The sequence below is a fragment of the Bubalus bubalis genome, chromosome 1 (genome assembly GCF_019923935.1).
Source record: "Bubalus bubalis isolate 160015118507 breed Murrah chromosome 1, NDDB_SH_1, whole genome shotgun sequence".
NCBI lineage: Eukaryota > Metazoa > Chordata > Mammalia > Artiodactyla > Bovidae > Bubalus > Bubalus bubalis.
This window is the reverse complement of record NC_059157.1, coordinates 8,434,750-8,460,456: the sequence shown is the minus strand read 5'-3', so window position 1 is coordinate 8,460,456 and position 25,707 is coordinate 8,434,750. Positions and strand designations below refer to the sequence as shown.

Here is a 25,707-nt window from a genome sequence, read left to right as displayed (position 1 = left end):
CTCCCTGTCATGTGCGGTGCCGTGCTGACCACCTCACAAGATGAGCTGCAGATTTAACACAGGAGAAGAGGCATTGGACAGTAAAGGAGATGGCAGGCATCTGAGTTACGCGGTAAAGACAGAGGATAGAGCAGAAGGTACTGCTGTAGATGAGGTGTGTGGTAAAGACAGTCAGAGGATAGAGCAGAAGGTACTGCTGTAGATGAGGTGTGCGTCAGGTAATAAGCGTAAAGGGAGCAGCCAAGGGCAGTAGAGGCCAGAGGAGCTGGGAGAGGCCTGGTGGGCATCTGGCACGTCCTGGCCGAGCATGCTCTGTAGTCTCCTGTTTCTTGGGGGACGGTGTGGTGGGGGCCGCGAAACCTCATTTTGCCTCTGGTCCCTTTGCAGCTGAACGAGGGCCGCACGCTGGACATGGACCTCGTTTTCCTCTTTGACAACAGCAGGGTCGCCTATGAAAGCCAGGTCTCCCCACAGCCCCAGCCTGAAAGTGTCAGCTGCATCTGTAAGCACGGCCTATTCTTTTAAAAAGATGATCCCTTATAGCTCTTGGGACAAAGCTAGGGGGAGAGCCCTGGCCCAAGCGAGGGGTCCCCCCCAAGCAGGCGAGTCCACCCGGTCCTCAGACAGCCGTCTTCAGTCGCACATGTGAGGAGCAGCCCCGCTGGAGGCAGGACAGGACATCTTCAGTTAATTTCAACCTCATCTAAACAAAGGACAGAAGATGGCCCACAGGCTGTTGACCTTGAATCGCAAAACCATTTTATTTGTGAAGTTGTCTTTGTACGTTAGTAATTAATATATGCACAAGATAGCAAAAGGTACAATAGAATAATACAGTGAAGAGTAAGCCCCTCCATGTCCCCAGTTTCCCGGGGAAAACTGCCACCAGACTCCTGAGTCTTCCTTCCAACGTGTTCTGTGCATCTGTAAATTTGGATGTGTGTGTACCCCGGGGCGCAAATGTGAGCAACAGGAAGCAGGCTCAACACCCAAGGCGGTTGTGTAATAGCCGAGCCGTTACAGAGCCAGCGGGCTCCAGGGGTGGGATGCTGTCGTCCACCGCAGGCCCTGCGCCCTGACGGTCGCCTGTGTTTCTGTTCAGTGCAAGAGCCCAAGAGGAACCTCCCGTTCTTCCAGCTGCGGAAGGTGTGGGGCCAAGTCTGGCACAGCATCCAGGCCCTGAAGGAAGACTGCAGCCGCCTGCAGCAGGGCCAGCGTGCGGCCATGTAGGTGCCCAGCTGCAGGGCACCGCGTACCCAGAGTGCCCAGTGCTTGGCCACGGGGCGGGGGCCAAGGCAGGGGCCCAGGGTCAGCCACCGTCGGGAGGGGCAGGAGGGAAGACGCTGCTCTGGAAGGGCGGGAAGCCGTCGGTGGGCGGTTTGGAGGGAGGGCCTGTTATACCCAACAGGCACATGTGGTCAGTGCACGGACCTGGAGTGTGGACAGGGCGGGGGGCAGCCGGCTGGAGGGCTGGCCCCGCTCCATTGCGGGTAGGCCACCCTGCCGGTCCAGGCTGACTCCTTCCCCAGGTTGTGGCTGGTCTGGGTTCCTTTGCGTGGCACTTCACCTAATTCTAGTTTCGGAGCAGAGCCTCACCCATCGCCACGGGCCAGGAAATTGTCGTGATGGTTATAAGTGGCTGCTCTTGTTATGATTATACTAATTATAGCAGGGGCCTGCCAAGGTGTTGGAGGCCACTTTTATTATTGTCCAGGAAGTGGTACCTGGATCCCAAACATGCCCGCGCTGTGTCTCTCGGGGGCCCCTGCAGGATGAATCTGCTGCGGAACAACAGCTGTCTGTCCAAGATGAAGAACTCCATGGCCTCCATGTCTCAGCAGCTCAAGGCCAAGCTGGACTTCTTTAAGACCAGTATCCAGATTGACCTGGAGAAGTACAGGGAGCAGACGGAGTTTGGGATCAGTGAGTGTGTCCTTAGCAATCAATCTGGAGAGACCATTAAACTCTTCTTTCTTAAGTGTTTTTTTTTGGTCCTCTTATAATGGAGTTCCTTTTTACTTTCTTGGTTTTGGGGTGTTTTCATTTTATTTTTAACTTTTGTTTTCACCTCCGTGTTTTTCCTCCAGCGTCGGACAAGCTGCTGCTAGCCTGGAGGGAGATGGAGCAGGCCGTGGAGCTCTGCGGACGGGTAGGAGGCTCCCTGGGGTCCCCAGCCTGGCCAAGCGCACCCTCTTCCCTGCCATCTTTCCCCTTTCTCACTGAGCGCTCGGTCCAGCTTCTGTGTCAAAAATCACATTTTCCTCGCCAGGCTTTCTGCCCTCAGCTGGCACTTGCTGGAAGGTAAGGGGTGCCAGGCAGAGGTCCCCAGTGTGTCTGGTCCAGGAGCCACACAGATTTGAGTCAGGCTTACGACGTGACACGTCCCGGGGAGTGCAGACCTCTTCCCGCGAGAAGGGCCTTTGGATAAAGGAGCAGCACTCGGCCGTGTCAGAAGTTGCTCTGACTTCCTCCTCGGGACACTGAGCCTGTAGGAAGGAACGGGTCTGAAGGGGCAAGTCTGAGGGCTGTGAATCAGATGCCGCTGAAGTGTTGATCGTGAGGCCAGGCAGGGAGACGGGGTGCCCTGGGGGACCTTGCTCAGGGGGATGCTTGGGCCCCAAGGCCTTTTCCTGGACTTTTCCACCATCTGTCTGCCCAGTGAACTCGGGCAGGGAGCCTCCCCTCCGTGTCGAAGTGTCTGTTTCTATAAATCGGTGCCGATGCCCCTTGTTCAGGCGCAGGGACGTGAGCCACCACTCCAGCCCACCGCTCCCCCCGATCTCTGTCCTCGTGGGCGTAACCCCTGAGATCAAGGACGAATTAGGAGAGGGGAGCGTGCCCCAGCTCGTCTCCACACTGGGGCCAGGCTGGGTCCTCTTGGGCCCCATCGCATCTCGCCCCAGTTTCCGGTGGGGGAGACTGCAGCTTGGGGCCAGGGTGACCTGCCCCAGGGCCACAGAGCTGGCGGGTGGCAGGCCCAGATCCCAGCCGCAGACTCCCAAGGCCGTGTCCCTTCTAGCCGGGCAGCTGAAGGTCCATGGTGAGGCTCGGGAGTCCCTGGCCGAGTCCGTCGGGGCTCAGTCTCAGCGCGGCACTGTCTCCAGGAGAACGAGGTGAAGCACTTGGTGGAGCGGATGATGGCCCTGCAGACGGACATCGTGGACCTGCAGCGCAGCCCCATGGGCCGGAAGCAGGGCGGGACGCTGGATGATCTGTGAGTGTGTGTGTGTGTCTCTGCGCGGGTGGGCGGGTGGGCTGTTCAAGCACAGTTCCCCTGGAGCGCGCCCTCCCGTGCAGCCCGGTCCAGGGGAGGTCCTCTCGGCACGTCTAGAAGCTGGGCCCGGGCAAACCTCCGTCCCTCTGAGCCTCACCTGATACAGAAGAGCTGTCTGACCTCACAGTTGTGGGGACCAGTTCAGATAACGCCCCGAGCCATGGTTCCTGAACTCCAAAGCATCAGGTTAGATGCCCGGCTGCCCAGCATATCCCAACCTGGGTGTGGCCTGAGAAGCAGGAAGTAGGAAGGGAAGGAGCCGGGTGAGTCTTAGAAGGTGGGACCTTGACTCTTCATTTGAGTCATGATCAGGACTTGGCTACAGGGACCCTCCCTGGGCAGAGCAGCCCCTCCTGCATTCCGGGAGCAGACAGGGGCGCCAGGAGAGCCTCCCTGGGGCTCAGCCAGGCCTCTGATGCTTCTGCCAGGACTCTTAGGACCGGAGGCTCCAGTCTTTGAAATGTGATTATCTGTAGCCTGTATTTTGTCAAGTTATTCAGTGTTTTATTTTACTCTGGTTTTCAAACAAAAGTCACCCCCTGGAAACATCAGCCTGTCTCACTGTGTTCGGGCCCTGGGGAGGGCGTGTCTGCTCCTGGCTTGAGTTTCAGAGGCCACGTTCTCTGAACTCAGGACCCAAACCTCTGAATTGCAGGGGCCGGGTGGGTGGGGAACACTGAGGGACAGAGGAGGCTTCTGTCCTGAGGATTCTCAGGAAGTCTTGACTGTGAGCTTTGAGTTGGCGTTTCGACAGTGAGCCGGGTCTTCCTCTGCCATGGGTTTCGCCAGTGACATCCCCAGGGCGCGTGCTTGCCTCCGGCCGGGACATACTGCCCGCCCAGCTTCCAGAAGGCGGCGATGCTGCTGGCAGGGCTCGGGCGCTGACAGGGGCGCTGACAGAGACCCTGCCTTGTGTGTTTCAGAGAAGAGCAGGCGCGGGAGCTTTACCGCAGGCTGAGGGAGAAGCCGAGAGGTGAGTGGGCCGCCTCCCGGGTCCCCCGCTACCCGGGCACCAGGCTGGTCCCCCCACAGACCGTGCGTCTCCGTCCCGCTTTGCAGACCAGCGGACTGATGGTGACAGTCAGGAAATGGTGCGGCTGCTCCTCCAGGCAATCCAAGGCTTTGAGAAGAAAGTGCGAGTGATTTATACGCAGCTCAGGTATCAGGCTGCCGTCCCCTCGGAGGGTGGAGCGAGGAGAGGCCCCGTCCCCTCCCCTGGGCCCCGGAGGAGCTCCCGCCCCCGCAGTGGCCGAGCAGAGTCATCCCCACCGGGGCCGCGTTCTGCTCCCCCCGACCCGGGCGTGCTGGAGCTCATCGCACTTGGTCTTCACAGTAAGACCGTGGTCTGCAAGCAGAAGGCCCTGGAGCTGCTGCCCAAGGTGGAGGAGGTGGTCAGCCTGATGAGCGAGGATGAGAAGATGGTGGTGCGGCTGCAGGAGAAGCGGCAGAAGGAGCTCTGGAACCTCCTGAAGATTGCGTGTGTGAGTGAGCCCGAGCGGGCCCGTCCTGGAGGCGGCAGGGTGGGTGTCCACGCATCATCTGGGCCGGGCCTCCTTGGGAGGCTCAAGGGGAGAATCCCTCCTCGCCGCCTCTCAGACGCCACTGGCTCCAGCACTCCTTGACTTGAGGCAGCATCTCTTCAGTCTCTGCTTCTGACTCCGTGTGGCCCTCTTCTCTACGTCTCTCTCTTTTTAAAATTGGTTTCTTGTTGGCGGCACTGGGTCTCTGTTGCTGCAGTCAAGCTTTCTCTAGTTGCCGTGAGTGGGGGATGCTCTCGAGTTGGCGGTGTGCAGGCTTCTCACTGAGACGGCTTCTCTGGTTGTAGAGCACGGGCTCCAGGGTGCTTGGGCTTAGCCAGTCTGCCACACGTAGAATCTTCCTGGACCAGGGATCGAACCCGTGTCCCTTGCATAGGCAGGCGGACTATCATCCACTGTACCACCAAAGAAGTCCTTTTCTGTGTCGAGTGTGTAAAAACACTTGTCCCTGGGTTTAGGTCCCACCCAGATAGTCCAGAGTGATCTCATCACAGGATCTTTAGCTACATCTGCAAAGATGCTTTTTCCAAATGAGGTCACACCCCAGGTTCCTGGAGACCTGCGTGCAGCCCCCGAGGGGCATGCCTGCTGGGCCCTGAGCCAGGCCTGTGCCGTGCAGCGCTCAGCCTGCTCAGCGTGTGCCCACCATCCCGGTATAGCTGTGATCCCACTGAATGCTGCTCAGAGAGAAACCGCAGCACAGAAGAGAGCCCAGGACAAAAACTGGAGAAGAGCCGAGAAAAGCTTGGAATCGAGCTGGCAGGCGGCGGGAAGGCTGAGGAGGCTGACAGCAGAGCCGCTCGGCCATGGGCCGGGGAGGCCCACTGCTCCAGGTGCACCGGCTGCCGCAGCCCAGGAAACACCTCGGCCTCTTGATCCCCAGGTGGCGCAAGTCACCTAGGACCTCCGTGTGTTTCTCTTCTCCTTGGGAAGAGTTAACGCGCCTTCCTTCTCGTTTCCTTTTAAGGGTTTGTTAAGCAATCCAGCTAATGAAATAGAAGCCTCAGGGCCTTCCCTGGTGGTCCAGTGGTAAAGAATCCACCTTCCAACACAGGGGACGAGGGTTTGTTCACTGGTCAGGAAACTAAGATCCCACATGCCACGGGGCAACTAAGCCCTCATGCCACCACTAGAGAAGCCTATGACTGCAATCAAGAGCCTGCAGAGCCAAAAAAACACAAAATTAAATGGCCAATGGTTGATTTAAAAAAAAAGAAATAGAACCCTCAAATCTCTCTGTATTTAGAACCCCCAAAATTTAAAATTAAATGGCCAATGGTTGATTTTTAAAAAAAGAAATAGAACTCTCAAATCTCTCTGTATTTAGAACCCCCAAATTTTAAATTAAATGGCTAATGGTTGATTAAAAAAAAAGAAATAGAATCCTTAAATCTTTCTGTATTTAGAACCCCCAAAATTTAAAATTAAATGGCCAATAGTTGATTAAAAAAAAAAAAGAAACAGAACCCTCAGATCTCTCTGTATTTAGAACCCTCAATCAAAAAGTTACACCTGCAGAAGCAGAAGCAGTTTCTAAGCCGAAACGCAAACCATGAGACAGCGATGTTGCCTGATTTCTGCAGGAAGAGCATGTGTCTCGTGGCCGGGTGTCTTCATGAGAAAACACCCTGCCGTGAAAGCAGAATTTCAGTCATCCCTCTGCCCCCAGACCGCTGACTCTCTTTCTGGTTTTGCCCTCTAGAGCAAGGTCCGGGGTCCCGTCAGTGGGAGCCCGGACAGCATGAACGCCTCCCGCCTGAGTCACCCCTGCCAGCTGATGTCGCAGACCTGCACGGCTCCTGACAGCTTGCCCGAGGCCGCCGAGAAGAGGTCAGTCCTCATCTGCGGCGCCCACTGCCGAAGTCTGGGGCTCATCGGGAGGTTGTGGGCACGGAAGCACGGGTCTCTTGGCGGTGGCTGGCGTCTCCCGTCAGTGGCGCCGTGCACGCCCCTTGGTGTCTGTCCCCCGTGCCGGGCGCTGTGGGCATGGATGTGGTGTGTTGCTCACAGCGCTGCTTGTGACCTGCCCAGCCAGGCGTCCTTATCTGAGGCCGAGTTGCTCTCACTGGATGGGAACCTTCCGTCCAGTGCTGGCCAGTCCTGTGCTGTCCCCTCATCCATCCCTCGCTATCTGCCCACAGAAGCAGGTTCCCGAGGGTGTTTGCTGGTCACCGCGCCCCAGCCACGCATTGCCGGTCCCTCCTGTGGCCCCTCCTCCCCCCCCCCCCCGTTCACCCCTCCCTGCCTGCTGCATACTCCCCTGCTGCAGAGTTGGGAGTGCAGCCTCAGAGCCCTTCCCGTGAGGTTTTCCCTCTCTGCTTCCAGCCCAGTGCTGCCCCTAGGCCCCCTCTGGTCAAATCCATCTTCATGGGAGACCGTTTTGATTGAGTTACTCTTCCAGATATTCAGGGACTAGCCATGGCGGCCAGCTGCCTCAGGGCCAAGGCTGAGCCTTTTCCAGCCTCCAAGCATTCTGTCCAGGCTCACCTCTGCTCCCAGGCAGCTCCTGGCTCTGCCCGGGGGTCTTGGAGCCTGGTCCAGACCAGCAGCATCAGTGGGTTCTGGGCTCTCACTGGACACGCAGGTTCGGGATCGGCAGCCCCGGGTAACCAGGCCGGGCCGACCCCCCTGCATCCTGGAGCCCCGGGTCCTCGGCTCTGCTGACACCCTCCCCGGAGTGTCTTCCCTCCACCCCGGCCCTGCCTCCCCCCTCTCTGCAGCCCGGACACATACGCACAGATGGCCGTCTCCTGAGACACCTGTGCGGTTTTTTGTTTCTGGTTCAGCCTCACACCCATTTCTTCAGAGCCTTCCCTTGCTGGGCCCCAGGCACTGGAGACGGTGAAAATTGATTCCTAAGGGCAGATCTACAGACTAGAGAGGAGACTTGATTGCTGAGGGAGAGGAGTGACTGACAACGGGTACAGGGTTTCCCCTTGGGTGATGAAAGCGGTCGAGGACTAGACCTCTGCGATGGTTGCACAATGCTGCAAGCGCACCAGAAGTGTGTAGTCGTGCACCTTAAACAGGTGAATTTTATGGTTTGTGAATATATCTCAGTAAAGCTGTTTTCAAGAAGTCCTGTTCCTGTACTTAGGGAGTTTGTAACCTGTACTGTTTTGGGGTTTTTTGTTTTTTCTATTTCTCTTTTTGGCCTCTTGGCTTGCAAAATGTATTTCCCTGATCATATACTGAATCTGGGCCCTCGGCAGTGAAAGTGCAGAGTCCTAACCACTGGACCACCAGAGAATTCCCCGTGTCGGATTCTTAATTCTCTCCCCAACTTCCAGTTAGCTCCTTGAGGGTGGTAACCAGGTCCGGGGCCTCTGGGGCCTGGACAGTGGCCGCCGGTGGATGAGTCTGGGCTCTGCTCCTCCCACCGGCGCCCCCTTTGCGGTGAGAGGAGGAACCGCGGGCCCTTTCTGTTGGGTTTGTCCCGTTCCTCCACGAGATCCTCAAAGCTCTAGGAAAGGCGTCCTGGGGACTCAGGCTACCGTCTGTCTGCCCACGTCCTGGAGCCGAGGTTAGAACAGGACAGATGGCTTGCTTTGGTCTTGCCTTTCTCAGCCACGGCCTGTTCTCGGGACATGTGCATTTCTTATTGTAGAGAAGGTGGGACGTGTGCATTTCTCATCATAGGAAAGGCAAGAGCGCAGCAGATGAATCAGTTCCTAGAACACGCCACTCCCAGTCTCAGAGAGCTGAGGACACCTGGGGAAGTCTCGTGGTCTGTACGCCTTTGTCAGTTTCAAAAACTGTGAAACAGGTGATCTGGGAGAGATTTTCAGATTGTGGCAGTTTAGAGAGAGCCTAAGAAATCTCTTCAGCTCTGAACTTTTTAATTAGGCCAGACCTCTGCTTTCTCATATTGTGAATGGCGATGCTCACGGCTGGGTTCGGGCTTCCGTAACAGCACTCAAGAAGAACAGATGAAATCGCTGAGGCAGTGTCATATTTTTTAAGACACTCAGAATATTCGTTCAATTTTTAAAATCTTTCCAGAAGCCCTTTAGCATATTTGTACACAGTAATATATTACTTTTGGAAAGCTCACACTGACCACATTTTAATCGTCCATTCGTTTTCTTTAGTGAGGACCTGGTGGCTGAAGCGCACACCCTGTGCACCCAGCTGGAGAACGCCCTGCAGGACACCATGAAGGAGCAGGACCAGAGTTTGAGGGTAATGGCCCACGGGGACCCCCGCTGCTCCACACCTTTTCTTTTCTGCAGCAAACGAGGAAAAGCTGAGAGAGAGGTGACGCCCTGCCGCCTTGGTCTCAGTGTACACTTGCGATTTTCTGGTAAAACCTTCTTATTCATCATGATAACAGGGCTGACGACTGTTGAATGAGCACAGGTACCTTACGTGCTCTATCTTCTCTCATCCTCACTGCACATGGTCCTTATGAAGCTGGTAGCATCCCTGTGGGAAGGCCTCTCTCCCGCTCTTCCCTTCTGTGCAGTTGCTGGGCATGCACGTCAGAGGTGCGGTGCTGGGCTCCAGGGACAAAGCCATCACCACCCCATCTCTCAGGGACTCAGAGCTTAGGGACTCATCAAGCCTAGCTCTAGGGAAGCTGATCTAAAGAAAAATGAGTCCAGGTGCAGAGACATCGAGGCAAAGCTGAACTTGGTGCTGCTGCTGCTGCAAAGTCGCTTCAGTCGTGTCCAACTCTGTGCGACCCCATAGACGACAGCCCACCAGGCTCCCCTGTCCCTGGGATTCTCTAGGCAAGAACACTGGAGTGGGTTGCCATTTCCTTTTCCAATGCATGGAAGTGAAAGGTGAAAGTGAAATCGCTCAGTCGTGTCTGACTCTTAGTGACCCCATGGACTGCAGCCTACCAGGCTCCTCCATCCATGGGATTTTCCAGGCAAGTGTACTGGAGTGGGGTGCTGAGAGGATGCTTAATCATTTGCTTGGGTCTTTTAATGGTCATTTCCTGCCAATACAGTCCTGCGCTAGCGTTTCCAGAACTTCTTGGTTTGGGGAAGGATCGGAGGGGTCACTGCCAATGGTAATCACCTCTTATTTCTTCAAGTGTCCTTCTCTGGTTTGGGGCTTTCTGTGTCTCCTTCTTGCTGCTCTTCCTCCTCTGGGCCCTGTATGTTTCGATCCTTGCACTGCCTATTTGCTTCTGCTGGAGGAAAAGGAAGCCTGGCCAGGCGGTTCCACCTGGTTAGCCTGGAGGTGGAGAGCTGAGACGAGCCCTGGGCACCTGGGCGTGCAGTGAGCATAGGTCAGTGCTATGAGCTGCAGGAATAACACTTAAATCGCCTGGCCAGAGTCTCAGGGGCTCCACGCCCATCTGAAGATAAGCTCCTGCACGGTCTTGAAGACGTAGCTCCGGCTCTGGGGTCCCTTGCAGAAACTTGACTGTCAGTGAAAGGCTCTAGCCTTCCTTCTAAATTGTGCTGGTTGCCTCCCAAAGAAGAAAACCAGGTACCTGGGTGGCCACGGGGTTGTTAATGAGCCCGTTGACTTTCAGTCTCTAGACTGGAGCTGGTTGCAGTCGGAGGAGGAGGAACAACAGAGCCTGGAGCGGGCCTCGTGACGGTGGGCGGCCCTGGCCCTGATGGGCTGCCTGGCCCGAGGCCCCAGCATCATCGCGCCGGCATCCTCGGCACCCAGACAGAGATCGCGCTCCTCCAGCAGCCGTGATGGTCACCGTGGACCGAAGGCGTGGCCCTCCGTGGGCACAGCCAGCAGCTCGTCCACTTACTGGATTTCCTCCGCTGCAGAGGCCCAGAGGACGTGGATGCGGGGGGCCGGCATGTAGGAGATGTCGCCGGGGCCACCGCTGCCCCCGTGAGGGGAAAGGAGTGCTCCAGGCTCGGTGGCTGCACCCAACTGGCTCCCAGGACGCAGTCTGAGTGGCGCTCTGTGCCAGCTGTCTCCACCTGACCCCTCCTGCTCTCCAGAGGAGGTCTGTCTGTGTAGCTCGAGTTTCTGGATCCGGCTTCTCTTGAGCAGACCTCGAAACCCTGGATCCCACCCTGCCCCATCCTCCTTTCTCCTCTAATCTCACTGCTGCTAACATTCGTCCTTCCACCTGCGACCTGCAGCCAGGCTGCGGTCCTTCCATCCAGCATGACTGTCTGGAGCCAGGAGGGAACAGCATCTCCCTTCCTCTGGGTCCCAAAGAGTCCCTGGGAGCGAGCTGCCTTGGAGAAGAAGGAAAGACGGAAAGGGTGTCTGTCACCCACGAGCCTGCTGACCCCCTGTGCCCACAGCCCTGCCCCGTGTGCGGCCGTGGGGGGACGGGAGAGGTCCCGCCCCTCGTATCCTCTCACGGTATTATTTAGTGAATGTATTTAAAAAACAGATTCTCTATTTTGCAACATGACTCAGACCCCACTGTCTATTTTTATAATAGCTCTGGTTAGGACTTAACAAACTCAAAAACCCAACTGCAATGGAGCGTTTGATGAAATCGAATGGTGCTAGAGCCCGTGCTGCCTCTCTGCCGTCTCACACAAGCTTCTCTGTGTAACAGAAGGACAGCACGGTGAGCTCGGATGATCCCAGGCAGGCAAGTTTGGTTGGAGAAGAAAGCCAGACAAGAAGTTTCACAGAGTGCCTTCCGTGGAGGCAGTACCATGGGTTCCATGTACAGGAAGTTTGGGGAACAACGGTTCATGCTTTAAGTGCCTCTTAGAAATTCACCTTATGCACTGGTTTACTGAAGGAAGGAAAGTCCCTTGATAATAAACTGGGTTAATTCCGCCTAAATTCGCTGTTTCCCCAACTCACTTGACAGTGACACCTTTTATTTTTCTCTCGTGTGCATGTAACATTGATGAACGGCCCAAAGAACTGGAGAGTGATAAAGCATGATTTAGAAAACACTGGTGAGGAACACAGTGGGAATTTAGACCCGAATGGTAGGCTGGGGTGGGGTCAGATTAGGGAGGGAATGAGTGTTGAGCTAAGAGTCAGGGGCCGATTTTAATGGCAGCTGGAAGTCACTGAAGAATTTTGAGTAAAGAAACATCACCAAAGTTTGTGCTTCAAAAGAGTAACATAGGGACTTCCCTGGTGGTGCAGTGGTTAAGAATCTGCCTTCCAATGCAGGAGACATGAGTTCAATCCCTGGTCGAGGAACTAAGATCCCACATGCCAGGGGGCAGCTAACCCCACACACCACAACTAGAGAGACTGCAGGGAAAGATCCGGTGTGCGGCAACTGAGACCCAATGCAGCCAAATAAATAAATAGAAAATTTTAAATTAAAAAATGATAAAAGAGTAATATAACTAGAAAGTGCTAATAGGTTGAAAAAATGAAAACCCTGGAGGTTGGACTTCCAGAAAGTGGAGCAGATGCACCTCCCCACCTCCTAGTGCAGCTGAGACCCTTGGACGTTATTTATAAACGAAGAAGATTCTGAAAGATAGAAGGATGCACAGCAGCGGGGACCTTGGCCCTGAGTGGTAACATGCGGTGAGTTCCCTGGGAATTCCTCTTGCCCCCTGCGTCCCTGGTGGGTGCTGGAAACACCAACGGATGACGCCAGCAGAGACGTTGCTCTCCAGCTCTGTCGGGTTCCTAGGTCTGCTGTAACAAATCACCACAAACTTCATGGCTTCACACACATCTATTCTCACAGGTCTGGAGGCTGGAAGTCTGAAATCAAGTCCTCCAAAGTCTCTCAGGGTGATTCTGTTCCTTGCTTCCTCCAGCTTCTGGTGAGTCCAGGAGATCCTTGACTTGTGGCCGCCTCTCTGCCTCTGTGGTCATATTGCCACCACTTTCCTGTCTTTCAAATCAAATGTGCCTTTTAGGAAAGCAAATGTGCCTTTTGACCACATTCAAGGCTGATCTGGATAAGTGTCTCTTTTCAAGACCCTTATCTTATGTTTTGCAATATAAGGCAATATTTATAGATTCTGGGGATTGAGATGTGGACATTTCTTCCTGGGGGCCACCATTGAACCCATATAGCCCCTCCCCAAAATTCATGGTATCAAGAATGACTTAGAAAAGAGAAGAGCAAAATAAAAGCAAGCAGAATGAACAAAGCAATAAAGATCAGAGCAGAAATCAAAGACATTGACAAATAGGAAAACAATACGATCAATAAATGAGCTGATTTCTGATACGTTCAAAGACGGAAGACACAAATGATCAATATCAGGAATGAAACAATGAAATTACTGATGTTGCAAATACCAAAAGAATAGTACAGGAATACTATGAACAACTATGCCTATAAATATAACTTGGAATAAATGAACCATTACTTGAAAAACACAATCTACCACAACTCGTCAAATTTGAAATAATATGAATAGCAATATAGCTATGAAATAAATTGAATTTATAATTTAAAAACCCCTGAAAAAGATCTCTGGCCCAAATGGTTACATTGGAAAGTTCTACCAAAGAAAGAATTAACACTTATTCTGCACTATCTCTTCCAGAAAACAGAATTCAGAGGAAGTATACCTACCTCCCAATTCACTTTATGAAGGCATTAACATGGTACCAAAGTAGACAAAAACAGTACAGAAAATGAAAACACACAAAGATGCAAAAATCCTTAACAGAATAATAATGAAAAATCAGCAGTGTTATAACCCATGACCAAGTGTGGGTTTTTTTCATGGATATGAAGCTGGTTCAATATTTGGAAATCCATCAGTGTAATCACACAGAGGCTAAAGAAGAAATATCACACGATCATATCAATTGATGCAGAAAATCTTAGGACAGTATTCAATACCCATTCAAGATAAAAGTCTCAGAAAAATAGAACTAGAAGGAAACATCAACTGAATAAGCATCTACAAAAAACCAACAACTACTGCTTTACTTAATGGTGAAAGACTTTTCCCCTTCCAATTCAAATAAAGCAGGGATATCCTCTCTCACTTCTGTTATTTAACACAATACTAGAGGTGTTAGCACAATAAGGCAAGAGAAGGAAATAAAAGACATAGGGATTGGAAATGATGAGATGAAACTGTCTTTTTTTGCAGATGGCATGATGGTTTATGTTATTTTTCGGTGGCTCAGTTGTATCCAACTCTTTGCAACCCCATGGACTGCAGCATGCCAGGCTTCCCTGCCCTTCAGTGTCTCCTGGATCTTGCTCAAACCCATGTCCATTGAGTTGGTGATGCCATCCAACCATCTCATCCTCTGACGTCCCCTTCTCCCGCCCCCAATCCTTCCCAGCATCAGGGTCTTTTCCAGTGAGTCAACTCTTCACATCAGGTGGCCAAAGTATTGGAGTTTAAGCTTTAGCATCAGTCCTTCCAATGAACACCCAGGACTGATCTCCTTTAGGATGGACTGGTTGGATCTCCTTGCAGTCCAAGGGACTCTCAAGAGTCTTCTCCAACACCACAGTTAAAAGCATCAATTCTTCTGTGCTCAGCTTTCTTTATAGTCCAACTCTCAAATTCATACATGACCACTGGAAAAACCATAGCTTTGACTGGACGGACCTTTGTCGGCAAAGTAATATCTCTGCTTTTCAATACTCTGTTTAGGTTTGTCATAGCTTTTCTTCCAAGGAGCAAGCGTCTTTTAATTTCATGGCTGCAGTCACCATCTGCAGTGATCTGCAGCCCAAGAATGTCTGTTGTTGCCATTGTTTCCCGATCTGTTTGCCTGGTAGAAATTCCAAAGAATCTACAAAAGCTCTCCTAAAACTAAAGAGTGACAGGATACAAGATAAACATTCAAAATTCTATACTAGATGAGCACATGAAAACCAAAATTAAGAATACACTAGCATTTATAATTAACCCAAAACCAAATTAATATTTAGATGTATTAGTATCCAACATCCAAATAGCTCATGTACCTCAATATATATTTTTTTAAAATAAGCAACCTGATCAAAAAATGGGTAGAAGACCTGAAGAGAAATTTTTCCAAAAAGGAAATGCCGAGAGCCAACAGGCATATGAAAAGATGCTCAGCTAATCATCAGGGAAATGCAAACCGAAACCACAGTGAGATATGGCCTCACATCTGTCAGAGTGGCTGTCACTAAAAAGAACACAAATAAATGTTGGCAAGTGTGTGTAGCAGAAGGAACTCCAGTACACTGTTGGTGGGAATGTGAATTGGTACAGCCACTATGGAAAACGGTATGGAGGCTTTTTAGAAAAACTGAAAATAGTACTACCATATGACCCAGCAATTCCACTTCTGGGTATATATATTAAAAAAAAAACACATTACAAAAAGTACACGTGCATCTCAGTGTTCATAGCAGCATTATTTGTGATTGTCAAGATATGGAAGCAACATAAATGTCCCATCAGCAGATAAATGGGTAAAGAAAATGTGGTACATATACAATCAGTTCAGTTCAGATCAGTCGCTCAGTCATGTCCGACTCTTTGCGACCCCATGAATCGCAGCACGCCAGGCCTCCCTGTCCATCACCAACTCCTGGAGTTCACTCAGACTCATCTCCATCGAGTCAGTGATGCCATCCAGCCATCTCATCCTCTGTCGTCCCCTTTTCCTGCCCCCAATCCCTCCCAGCATCAGAGTCTTTTTCAATGAGTCAACTCTTCACATGAGGTGGCCAAAGTACTGGAGTTTCAGCTTCAGCATCATTCCCTCCAAAGAAATCCCAGGGCTGATCTCCTTCAGAATGGACTGGTTGGATCTCCTTGCAGTCCAAGGGACTCTCAAGAGTCTTCTCCAACACCACAGTTCAAAAGCATCCATTCTTCGGTGCTCAGCTTTCTTCACAGTCCAACTCTCACATCCATACATGACCACAGGAAAAACCATAGCCTTGACTAGACGGACCTTTGTTGGCAAAGTAATGTCTCTGCTTTTCAATATGCTATCTATGTTGGTCATAACTTTTCTTCCAAGGAGTAAGCATCTTTTAATTTCATGGCTGCAGTCACCATCTGCAGTGATTTTGGAGCCCCCCAAAAATAAAGTCTGACACTGTTTCCAATGGAATACTATAAAAAAGAATGGAATTTTGCCAGTTGCAGCAACATGGATGCCCTTGGAAGACATTATGCTAAGTGAAATAAGTCAGAGAAAAATACAGCATGATATGACTTATATGTGGAATCTAAAAAGTACAACAAACCTGTGACTGTAACAAGAAAGAAATAGGCTCACAGATATAGAGAACAAAGTAGTGGCTATAATGGGGAAAGGGAAGCGGGGAGGGACAGCATACGGTGTCCATACACACGACCGGTGTAAGACAGGCTCAGGGATGTAATGTACACACAGGGAATGTAGCCCACATTTTGTAATAACTATAAATGCAGTGTAACCTTTAACATTGTATAAAAATAATAATAGATCCCAAGAACCTCCCCCCCACCAAAAAAAAAACTATGTGTAAACCTAACAAAACGTGTAGGACTTGCATGCCAAAAACTGTAAAAATGAGAATGAAGGAATCCAAAGAACTAAATAAATGAAATATTATTGAGAAATATCATGTTCATGGATTGGATGACCTAGTGATTTCAAGTATCAGTTCTCCCCACATTAATAATCAGGCTGAACAATTTCTATAAAAATCCAAGCAATACTTTTTGTAAGTATAGGCAAGATCATTCTAAAATTTACTTGGAGCTTAGGAGCTAAATTGTGAAAGAGAAGAGTGAACCGGAAGTAGTGACACTACCCAGTTTCAAGACATTATAGTCAAGACTGTGTGGTGTTAGATAAATAGATGCATCATAGATCAATTGAGTAGAATAGAGGACCGACAAATAGCCCCACACAAGTACAACCAGCTGATTTTTGACAAAGGTGCAAAAGTAACTCAATGGAGAAAGGACAGTCTTTTGTTTTTTTAGCCATACCACATGCCTTGCAGGATCTTAGTTCCCCGACCAGGGATTGAACCCCACGCCACAACAGTGAGAGTCAAGTCCTAACCCCTGGACCACCAGGGAATCCTGAAGGATAGTCTTTTTAACAAATAGTTGGATTTCCATTAGCAAAAAAAAAAAAAAGATCACAGAGTTAAGTATAAAATGTAAAACTATAAAACTGATACAAAAAATACATAAAACTTTCAGGGTGTAGAGCTTGGTGAAGTTTTCAGGCATTATTTCAAAACTATGGTCCATAAAATTTTAAAAATCAATAAAGTAGACTCCATAAAAATTGAGAACTTTTTCTCTGTGAAAGATACTTAAGGGAATGAAAAGCTATAGACTTGGAGAAAATATTTGCAAACCATATAGTTCACAAAGGATTCCTCTAGAATATATAAAGAATTCTCAAAGTATCTTTTTAAATTAACAATCTCATTAGAAAATGGACAAAAGCCATGGAGAGACATTTCACACACAAAAAAAATACACACACACACACACACACACACATATGAATGGCAGTCATGTAAATAGATGTTCATTATAACTGGTTACTGCTGCTGCTGCTGCTAAGTCACTTCAGTCATGTCCAACTCTGTCCGACCCCATAGACGGCAGCCCACCAGGCTCCCCCGTCCCTGGGATTCTCCAGGCAAGAACACTGGAGTGGGTTGCCATTTCCTTCTCCAGTGCATGAAAGTGAAAAGTCAAAGTGAAGTTGCTCAGTCGTGTCTGACTCTTAGCGACCCCATGGACTGCAGCCTACCAGGCTCCTCCATCCATGGGATTGTCCAGGCAAGAGTACTAGAGTGGGGTGCCATTGCCTTCTCCGAACTGGTCACTAGACAAATGCAAATTAAAATGATTCATGATCAGATATTATCACATCAAAATGGCTAACTTTAAAAATAGTAACAATATGAAGTGAACCCATGGGAAACAGAGTCACTCATACATTGCATGTAAATCAGTGCTCTGGCATGGTTTGGCAGTTTCTTAGGAAAAACTAAATGGATACCATATGACTCAGCAATCAATCATACTCCTGGCATTTACCCTAGAGAAATGAAATCTTAGGTCCACACAGAAGGGTGTTCATTGCAGGTTTATTTTTAATGGCTGACAACTGGAAACAATACTTCCTACAACAGGTGATTAGTTAAACCTATGATACAACTTGGAGATCTCAGGAATGAAAAAGCATGAACTGTTGGTACGGGCAACAATTTGGATGAATCTCAAGGACGTTATTTCCAGTGAAAAAAACAGCTGGTCTCAAACGGTCACACAACTGTGTAGTTCCATTTATAGTATCTTTCTCAGAATGACTGTTATGAAATGGAGAATACAAGGAAATCAGTGATTTCCTGGAATTAGGAATGTTGGAGGGTGGATATTTAAGTGTAATCCAAAGGAGATGCTTATGTTGTAGTAGAACTCTGTATCTTGATTCTGGTGTGTGCATGCAGGCATGCCTAGTCACTTCAGTCGTGTCTGATTCTTTGCGACCCCATGGACTGTAGCCTGCCAGACTGCTCTGTCCGTGGGATTCTCCAGGCAAGAATACTGGAGTGGGGTGTCATGCTCTCCTCCAGGGGGGCTTCCTGACCCAGGGATTGAACCTGGGTCTCCCACATTGCAGGTGGATTCTTTACTGTCTGAGCCACCAGGGAAACCCATGAATACTGGAGTGGGGTGACATGCCTTCTTCCAGGGGATCTTCCGAATCCAGGGATTGAACCCAGGTCTCCCACACTGCAGGCAGATTCTTTACCCTCTGAGCCACCAGGGAAGCCCCAGTGGTTATACAGATCTGTATGTAATACTGTGACGTAGAGCTACACACACACATTTACTCAGTGTCAGTTCCCTGGTTTTGAGAATGGCACCCCACTCCAGTACTCTTGCCTGGAAAATCCCATGGATGGAGGAGCCTGGTAGGCTGCAGTCCATGGGGTTGCGAAGAGTTGGACACGACCGAGTGACTTCACTTTCACTTTTCACTTTCATGCATTGGAGAAGGAAATGGCAACCCACTCCAGTGTTCTTGCCTGGAGAATCCCAGGGACGGGGGAGCCTGATGGACTGCTGTCTACAGGGTCACACAGAGTCAGACACGACTGAAGTGACTTAGCAGCAGAAGGTGGATCTTGCGTGAGATCTTTCTATAGTGTATTTGCAACTTCTTGCAAATCTTGTCATTGTTTAAAACTTTCCATGGATCTATAGTTATTTTAAAATTAAAAAGTTTAACAGCGAAACTGGGCTTCCCTGGAGGTGGAAGCCCAGTTTTGTGGATGGATGTTGGTGATGGGGGAGTTTGGGGAGAAGAGGCAGAGATGGTAATGATGGAAAAGGAAAGATTGTGAGTGATGTGGACATTTAAGACTATGTTCTAAGTACATGCAAGAAGTGCTTAGCAACATGGATGAGCCTAGAGATGCTCATACTAAGTGAAATAATCAGACAGAGAAAGACAAATACTCTGTATTGTTGTTTATATGTGGAATCTAACCACAAAGTGAACAAATGTATGTAACAAAACCGAAACAGACTGAAAGATACAGAGAATGAACTAGTAATTACCAGAGGGGAGGGATATGATAGGGATAGGGGATTAAAAGGTACAAACTATTATGTATAAAATAAGCTACAAGGAGCTATTGTACAGCACAGGGAATATAGCCATTATTCTATAATCCCCTTAAATAAAACTTAATCTTTAAAAACTGTGATTCACTATGTTGTCCACTTGTAACTAGTATAATATCGTAAGCCAACTATACTTCAAAAAAAGAGTGCTCATTATGACCATAATTCCACATTTTCTTTCAAAGTAACCACCAAATTCTTAAGGGTTGTAAGAACAGACGATGGCCAAAAAAAGGCAAGACCATTTGTCAATGAAATTCGAGCCAAAGGACTGTCAGTCACACGTGCTAGGCAACGCAATTGAAGGTGAGAGAGACTGCCAGGTCCCTCCGAAGAGCTGAAAAAATTCAAAGCAACAAGAGCTGGTGTGACTCATCCATTGGTCATAGGGGATTAGCATTATGATATTGTGCCATTTGGTTGATGGCATTTTTTTCCTTAGTGGTATTGGGTTGGCCAAAAGGTCTGTTCAGTCTTTTTCTGTAAGATGGCTCTAGTGGAGGAGCCTGGTGGGCTGCAGTCCATGGGGTCGCTAGGAGTCGGACACGACTCAGCGACTTCACTTTCACTTTTCACTTTCATGCATTGGAGAAGGAAATGGTGACCCACTCCAGTGTTCTTGCCTGGAGAATTCCAGGGACGAGGGAGCCTGCTGGGCTGCCGTCTCTGGGGTCGCACAGAGTCGGACACGACTGAAGCGACTTAGCAGCAGCAGCAGCACTTAGTTGTCTTTAAGTTCATTCAAAATAATTTTGTTACATCATACTGTGACAGCTGTCACATCATCATGCCTTAAAAAAAACTTACCACGATTGCTGAATTTTCATGTGGCCATTTAAATATTGAAGATGGAAGAAAAGAACATTTTCAGCATATGATGCTTTATTGTTTAAAGGTAAAAATGCATCTGAAACACAAGCAGTTTGTGCAGTGTATAGAGAATGGGCTCTGACTGATCGAACTTGTTAAAAGTGGTTTGTGAAGTTCCGTGCTGGAGATTTCTCACGGGATGATGCTCCACAGTTGGGTAGGCCAGTTGAAATTTATAGCAATCATATCGAGATATTAATTGAGAACAATCAATATTATACCACATGCAAGACAGGCAGCATGCTCAAAATAGCCAAATCAAGTCTTGATCATCATTCGTACCAGCTTGGTTCTGTTCATCGCTTTGATGTTTGGGTTCCACATAAGTGAAGTAAGGAGAACCTGCTTGACCATTTTTCCACCTGTGATTCTCTACTTAAAAGTAACAAATATTCCATTTTTAAAACAAGTTGTGATAGGCGATGAAAAGTGGATACTGCACAGTAATGTGGATAGAAGGGATCCAGGGTCCCTTCCTCTTCATCTACATCTCTCTGTGTCGGTGGCCTCATCAGAGAGGGCTCCCCTGGCCAGCCTTTCTGCCTGGTACCCACTCCCTGCCCCACCTCCCAGGGCTGCCCTGTAACTCTGTTGTCTTCTTTGTTTTATGCTAATTACTACCATCAGATATATTTATTTGTCCCTCCACCCGCTCCCCCCTCCCCGCCCCGCCTAAAAAAGTCCACAAAGAACGGGATTAACAGATACACAGTACCCTATATAAAATATATAAACAACAACTCCTGTCCTATAGCTTCCCCAATGGCTCAGTGGGTAAAGAATCCACCTGCAATGCCAGAGACACAGGAGATGTGGGGTTTAGTCCCTGGGTTAGGAAGATCACTTGGAGTAGGAAATACCCACTCCAGTATTCTCACCTAGGAAATTCCATGGACAGAGGAGCTTGGAGGGCTACAGTCCATAGGGTCAAAAAGAGTCAAACACAACTGAGCGACTAAGCACACACGGAATTAGGTTCAATATCTTGTAATAATCTATAATGGAAAGGAATTTTAAAAGAATGTTTATATAAATGTATAGACTTTTTACAGTATATATTTGATTATATTTTAAAGAATATATATATTTAAAAAGAATATTTGATTATATGTATTTATGTATATTTTCAAAGAATGTATGTATAGATATATTTTTAATATTTATTTATTGGGCCACATCAAGTCTTAGTTGCAGCATGCAGGCTTAGTTGCCCTGTGGCATGTGGGATCTCAATTCCTGGCCCAGGGATCAAACCAGTGTCCCCTGTATTACAAGGCAGATTCTTAACCACTGGACTACCAGGGAAGTCCCCAAATGTGTGTGTGTGTGTGTGTGTGTGTGTATATATTATTTTTTTAAAAGAATGTGTGTGTGTGTATATATATATATTTCAATGTATTTATATGTACACGTGTATATAACCATATATAACCAAATCACTTTGCTGGTACCTGAAACTAACAAAACATTGTAAATAAACTTCAATTAAAAAAAAAACAAACCTCCACAGGATGGGACTCGGTCTGTCCATTGCCATATACCCAGACTCCAGAGCAGTGCCTGGCTCTTAATAGGTATACAGTAAGTATCTGTTGATTGAATGAGCACTTTTTACCCCCAGAGAAACTTCCTCAATCACATTTTGTCTCAGAAGTACCGAGCACTATCTCTTTAAAGGTTTCAGGCTTTGGGAATCTTGAAATGAGAGACAAGAACTTTTTACTCTCTTACTTTTTTTTTTTCCTATAACTTTTTTGTAACAGAAACAACTTCAATTATTGTCTTGGGATGGGTGGAAAAAATTGACAGTTCAAGTTTCAAAAATATTATCCCCACAGCAGCTCTTAACGTTCCGTTTTCCCAAGAGAGTCCACAGACTTGTAGGTTCTAAAGTAGAGAATGGTGTTTCTGCAGGAGCCAAAACACTTTCCATGTAGAGCCCTGAGGCCCTGCTCATCACCTTTTCTCTTTTTTTGACCACACCATGTGGCTTGCAGGATCTTAGTTCCCCGACCAGAATTGAACCTGCAGCCTTCGCAGTGAGAGTGCAGAGTCCCAGCCACTGGACCACCATGGAATTCCTCCTGCTCATCAGTTGATTTCCTCCCAGCCACCTCCGCTCACTCCTTTGCACTGCGTGTGAATCTTTCCAGTTCTCCCAATGACTGCTGCGGCTTCTAAAGCTTTCAATCCCCTTTCCTCCTTTCCCCCTCCTCTGCTCAATTTTGTAGATTTTCAGTAAATAATTATTTTTAAAATTGCTCTAGTTAGGAGTCCTAGAAGAATCTCAGAATCTATATTCCAAGTTAGATTTTGTTACTGTCAGTTTGTCAAAATGGTGACAAAAGTTAGGATGACCGACTTGTCTGTTTGCCCAGAGCTTTCCTGGTTTTAGCCTTGAAAGTTCTGTATCCCAATAAACCTCCCAGTCCCTGCCAACCCAGGATGATCACCATCCCACATCATAATTGGTCAATATCCTGTGTCATTTGAAATATTTACCTCTTTACTTTAGTAAGATTACAATTTAGGATATTCATTCAAGTATTTATGGAGCATCTCTATGTGGAAAAGAAAGATGAAGCCCCCCCCTCTCCTGGGGGGAGCTTAAAATCCATGTTGGCAGGAGGGAGAGTGGGATAGGGAGCAGGTAACAGGTAGGTCACGTGTGTGTATGTTTCAAATACTTTTATTTTTTGAAAAAAACGTATTTATTTGGCTATGATGGATCTCAGTTGCAGCCCAGCAAGTTTCTCTAGTTGCAGTGCCCAGGCTCTAGATCTCACCAGCTCAGGTAGTTGCAGGCGAAGGGCTAATGCCCTGCAGCATGTGGGATAATCCTTCCCCATCCAGAGACTGAACCTGTTTCTCCTGCATTGGAAGGCGGATACCAACCCTGGACCACTGGGAAGTCCCTCAAATATTTTTCATGCTAAGATGAAAATAAAAGGCAAGAATGGAACAGAGAGTGCCTGAGTGTTCGGGACTGTGACAAGGATGCGGCTCCTGGGCGGGGACTCAAGCGATGAGTGGAAGGAAGCCAGGCAGCTGCCTGAACAATGGGAGAGGAGCCCTGAAGCAGGCACCTGTGTGCACACGTGTGTCCCAGACAAAGGGGAAGGTGACAAGAAGCGAAGCGGGGGAATTAGCAGGAGGTGGATCACATGAGGCCTTGTAGGCCATGAAAGGAGTGTGCTTTTAAGTGCAATGAGAGGGTATTTAAGCAAATGAATGACATACGCTGATGCATGTTTTTAAAAAATCACTTTTGTCCCATGTGGAGAATGGCCCGTAGGGAAGAAGAGCAGATGTGGGGAGCCCACTCCCTCCAGGCAGTAACAAGGAAGCAAAATCACAGTAGCTTGGACCAGGGTGGTGGCACAGAGGTGGCGAGAGGTAATCCAAGTCAGAATAGATATGCTGGAGACAAACTGGACAAGACTTGCTGACAGATTGGATGTGGGGTACAAAAAGGGCAGTTAAGAATGGCTCCACAGGTTTTGGCCTGATGGCAAGGCAGATTAAGTATCATTAACTCAGACGGGGAAGAGTTAAGGAGCAGTTAGTGGGGGCAAGAAGTAAGAATTTGTAGGACAGTTTATCATCAAATGTCTATGATGATGGACAGGGAGGATGTCCACTCTGCGGTTTGATATATGAGACTGGAGCTCAAGGAATATCAGGGCTAGAAATAGAAAAGGAGTCTTCAAACCAGACGTCATTTTTTTTTTATATATATAGTTTTTAATTGGAGGATAATTGCTTTGCAGTGCTGTGGTGGTCTCTATTGTACATCAACTCGAATTAGTCATGATTATATATACATATCCCCTCCCTTTTGAGCCTCCCTCCACGCCCCATCCCACCCTTCTAGGTCATCACAGAGTGCCAGGCTGGGAGACGTGGTGTTTAAAAGGGCGTTTAAAACTGGACAAGGTGGAAAAGCCAGTTAGAGGATCAAGGCCGCAGGCACTTTCCCAAGAAGGTGGTTGGTGGGTGGAGGAGAAGCCGGGAACCAGCACAGACACACAAAACCGCTAAGGAGCGGTGAGTAAGGGAGAGCAAAGAAGAAGGAAAACCCACAGCATGGACTAACTTAGAAGCCAGTAAAACTACAGCAAGAAGACAGTGACCTGGTGGGTCAAATGTTACTGGTTGGTCCAAGCAGATAAAGTTGGTCCAGAGTACTGATTATTTTCCTTGGGTTTTCTGAAACTGATTAAAAAAAAAAAAAAATATATATATATATATATATCATATATATATATACACACACACACATAAACAGTGATCTCACAATTTCCCAAACTTGTAACTTTCATCATTTAGAGGTGAATACAAACTTTTTTTTAATGAGAAATAACCATCCTTCAGAACAAAATAATAGGAATAAAATCTGGAATAGAGACTGCATAGGAAAAAGGAGAATAGAGACTATCTAAATGTTCTCAAGGGACTTAAGGTGTTGAGAAGCTTAGAATAAAGTTTAAAGGCCAAGGATAAGCTGCTGCTGCTGTTGCTGCTAAGTCGCTTCAGTCGCTCCAACTCTGTGTGACCCCATAGACGGCAGCCCACCAGGCTCCCCCGTCCCTGGGATTCTCCAGGTAAGAACACGAGTGGGTTGCCATTTCCTTCTCCAATGCATGAAAGTGAAAAGTGGAAGTGAAGTCGTGCAGTTGTGTCTGCCTCCGTCCATAGGATTTCCCAGGCAAGAGTACTGGAGTGAAGGTTACCATTGCCTTCTCCCTCATTGATGTTAATTATTTTCTATTCTCCTTTTATACATTTCTCAGATTTTGCTACAGTGCTGATGTATTATTTTGTTAAGTTTTTAATTTATACAGAGAGCAATTGCCTGGCATTGACAGCTGAGTATGAACCTCAGGAGTTACTCTTGTAAATAAAATATTGCTGATGTCACATTTTCACTTCTCAAGCAGACTTGGCAGTTGCATTGCTCATTAGCTAGGTTAAGGGATTGTCAGTGGTTTTTTCACTTTGGCCCTTAGCACAAATGTGTTACTTGCTCAGTCCTGTCTGACTCTTTGTGACACCATGGACATAGCCCACCAGGCTCCTCTGTCCATGGGACTCTCCGGGCAAGAATACTGGAGTAGGTTGCCATTTCCTTCTCCACCTAGCACAAATGGAGGGGAATAAAACATAAAATATCCTTGGACACTGGTTGGCATATCTGCTAAAGAGTTTGGTGTGGGAGGCTGTCCTGGGATCCGTGGGTTTTGTCCCAGGCTCCCGCAGGAGGCTTACAGGAGCCCTCTGCAGCGCGGGCTCACACAAGCATCGGACAGTAAGTCTGACGCTGGTGTTGCCCCTACTCACACGTAAAGCACGTGATGCATTCGGTAACTCATCATTATACACAGATGGTGTGTATCCTACCCCATCATCTTACATAATCCCATCATCTGAAGTTTTGACTTAAGAATCAAAACCCGACTTCCCCTCCTAGGGGGAGGATTGCAGAGAAATGTACCGGGAAGACAGGTCCAACGCCTTACGTCAGGAATCCTGGCCTTCCCAG

General features: G+C 48.5%; 1 protein-coding gene across 2 annotated transcripts in view; it reads left to right on the top strand.

Moving 5' to 3' along the window:
• Positions 1 to 11,547, top strand: part of IKBKB (inhibitor of nuclear factor kappa B kinase subunit beta) — a 52,804-nt gene extending 41,257 nt beyond the window's left edge. Inside the window, exons 12-22 of one of the 2 annotated variants that reach the window (XM_025277661.3) lie at positions 388 to 502; positions 1,103 to 1,226; positions 1,772 to 1,923; positions 2,088 to 2,149; positions 3,105 to 3,214; positions 4,198 to 4,247; positions 4,334 to 4,433; positions 4,608 to 4,755; positions 6,515 to 6,642; positions 8,904 to 8,994; positions 10,304 to 11,547. In XM_025277661.3, coding sequence (XP_025133446.1) covers positions 388 to 502; positions 1,103 to 1,226; positions 1,772 to 1,923; positions 2,088 to 2,149; positions 3,105 to 3,214; positions 4,198 to 4,247; positions 4,334 to 4,433; positions 4,608 to 4,755; positions 6,515 to 6,642; positions 8,904 to 8,994; positions 10,304 to 10,369 — 1,146 coding nt within the window. In that variant the 3' untranslated portion in view covers positions 10,370 to 11,547. Of the gene's footprint in view, positions 1 to 387; positions 503 to 1,102; positions 1,227 to 1,771; positions 1,924 to 2,087; positions 2,150 to 3,104; positions 3,215 to 4,197; positions 4,248 to 4,333; positions 4,434 to 4,607; positions 4,756 to 6,514; positions 6,643 to 8,903; positions 8,995 to 9,145; positions 9,454 to 10,303 lie in introns of those variants that run through there. The other variant, XM_025277759.3, reaches the window with a different exon arrangement.
• The last annotated feature ends 14,160 nt before the right edge of the window (positions 11,548 to 25,707 follow it).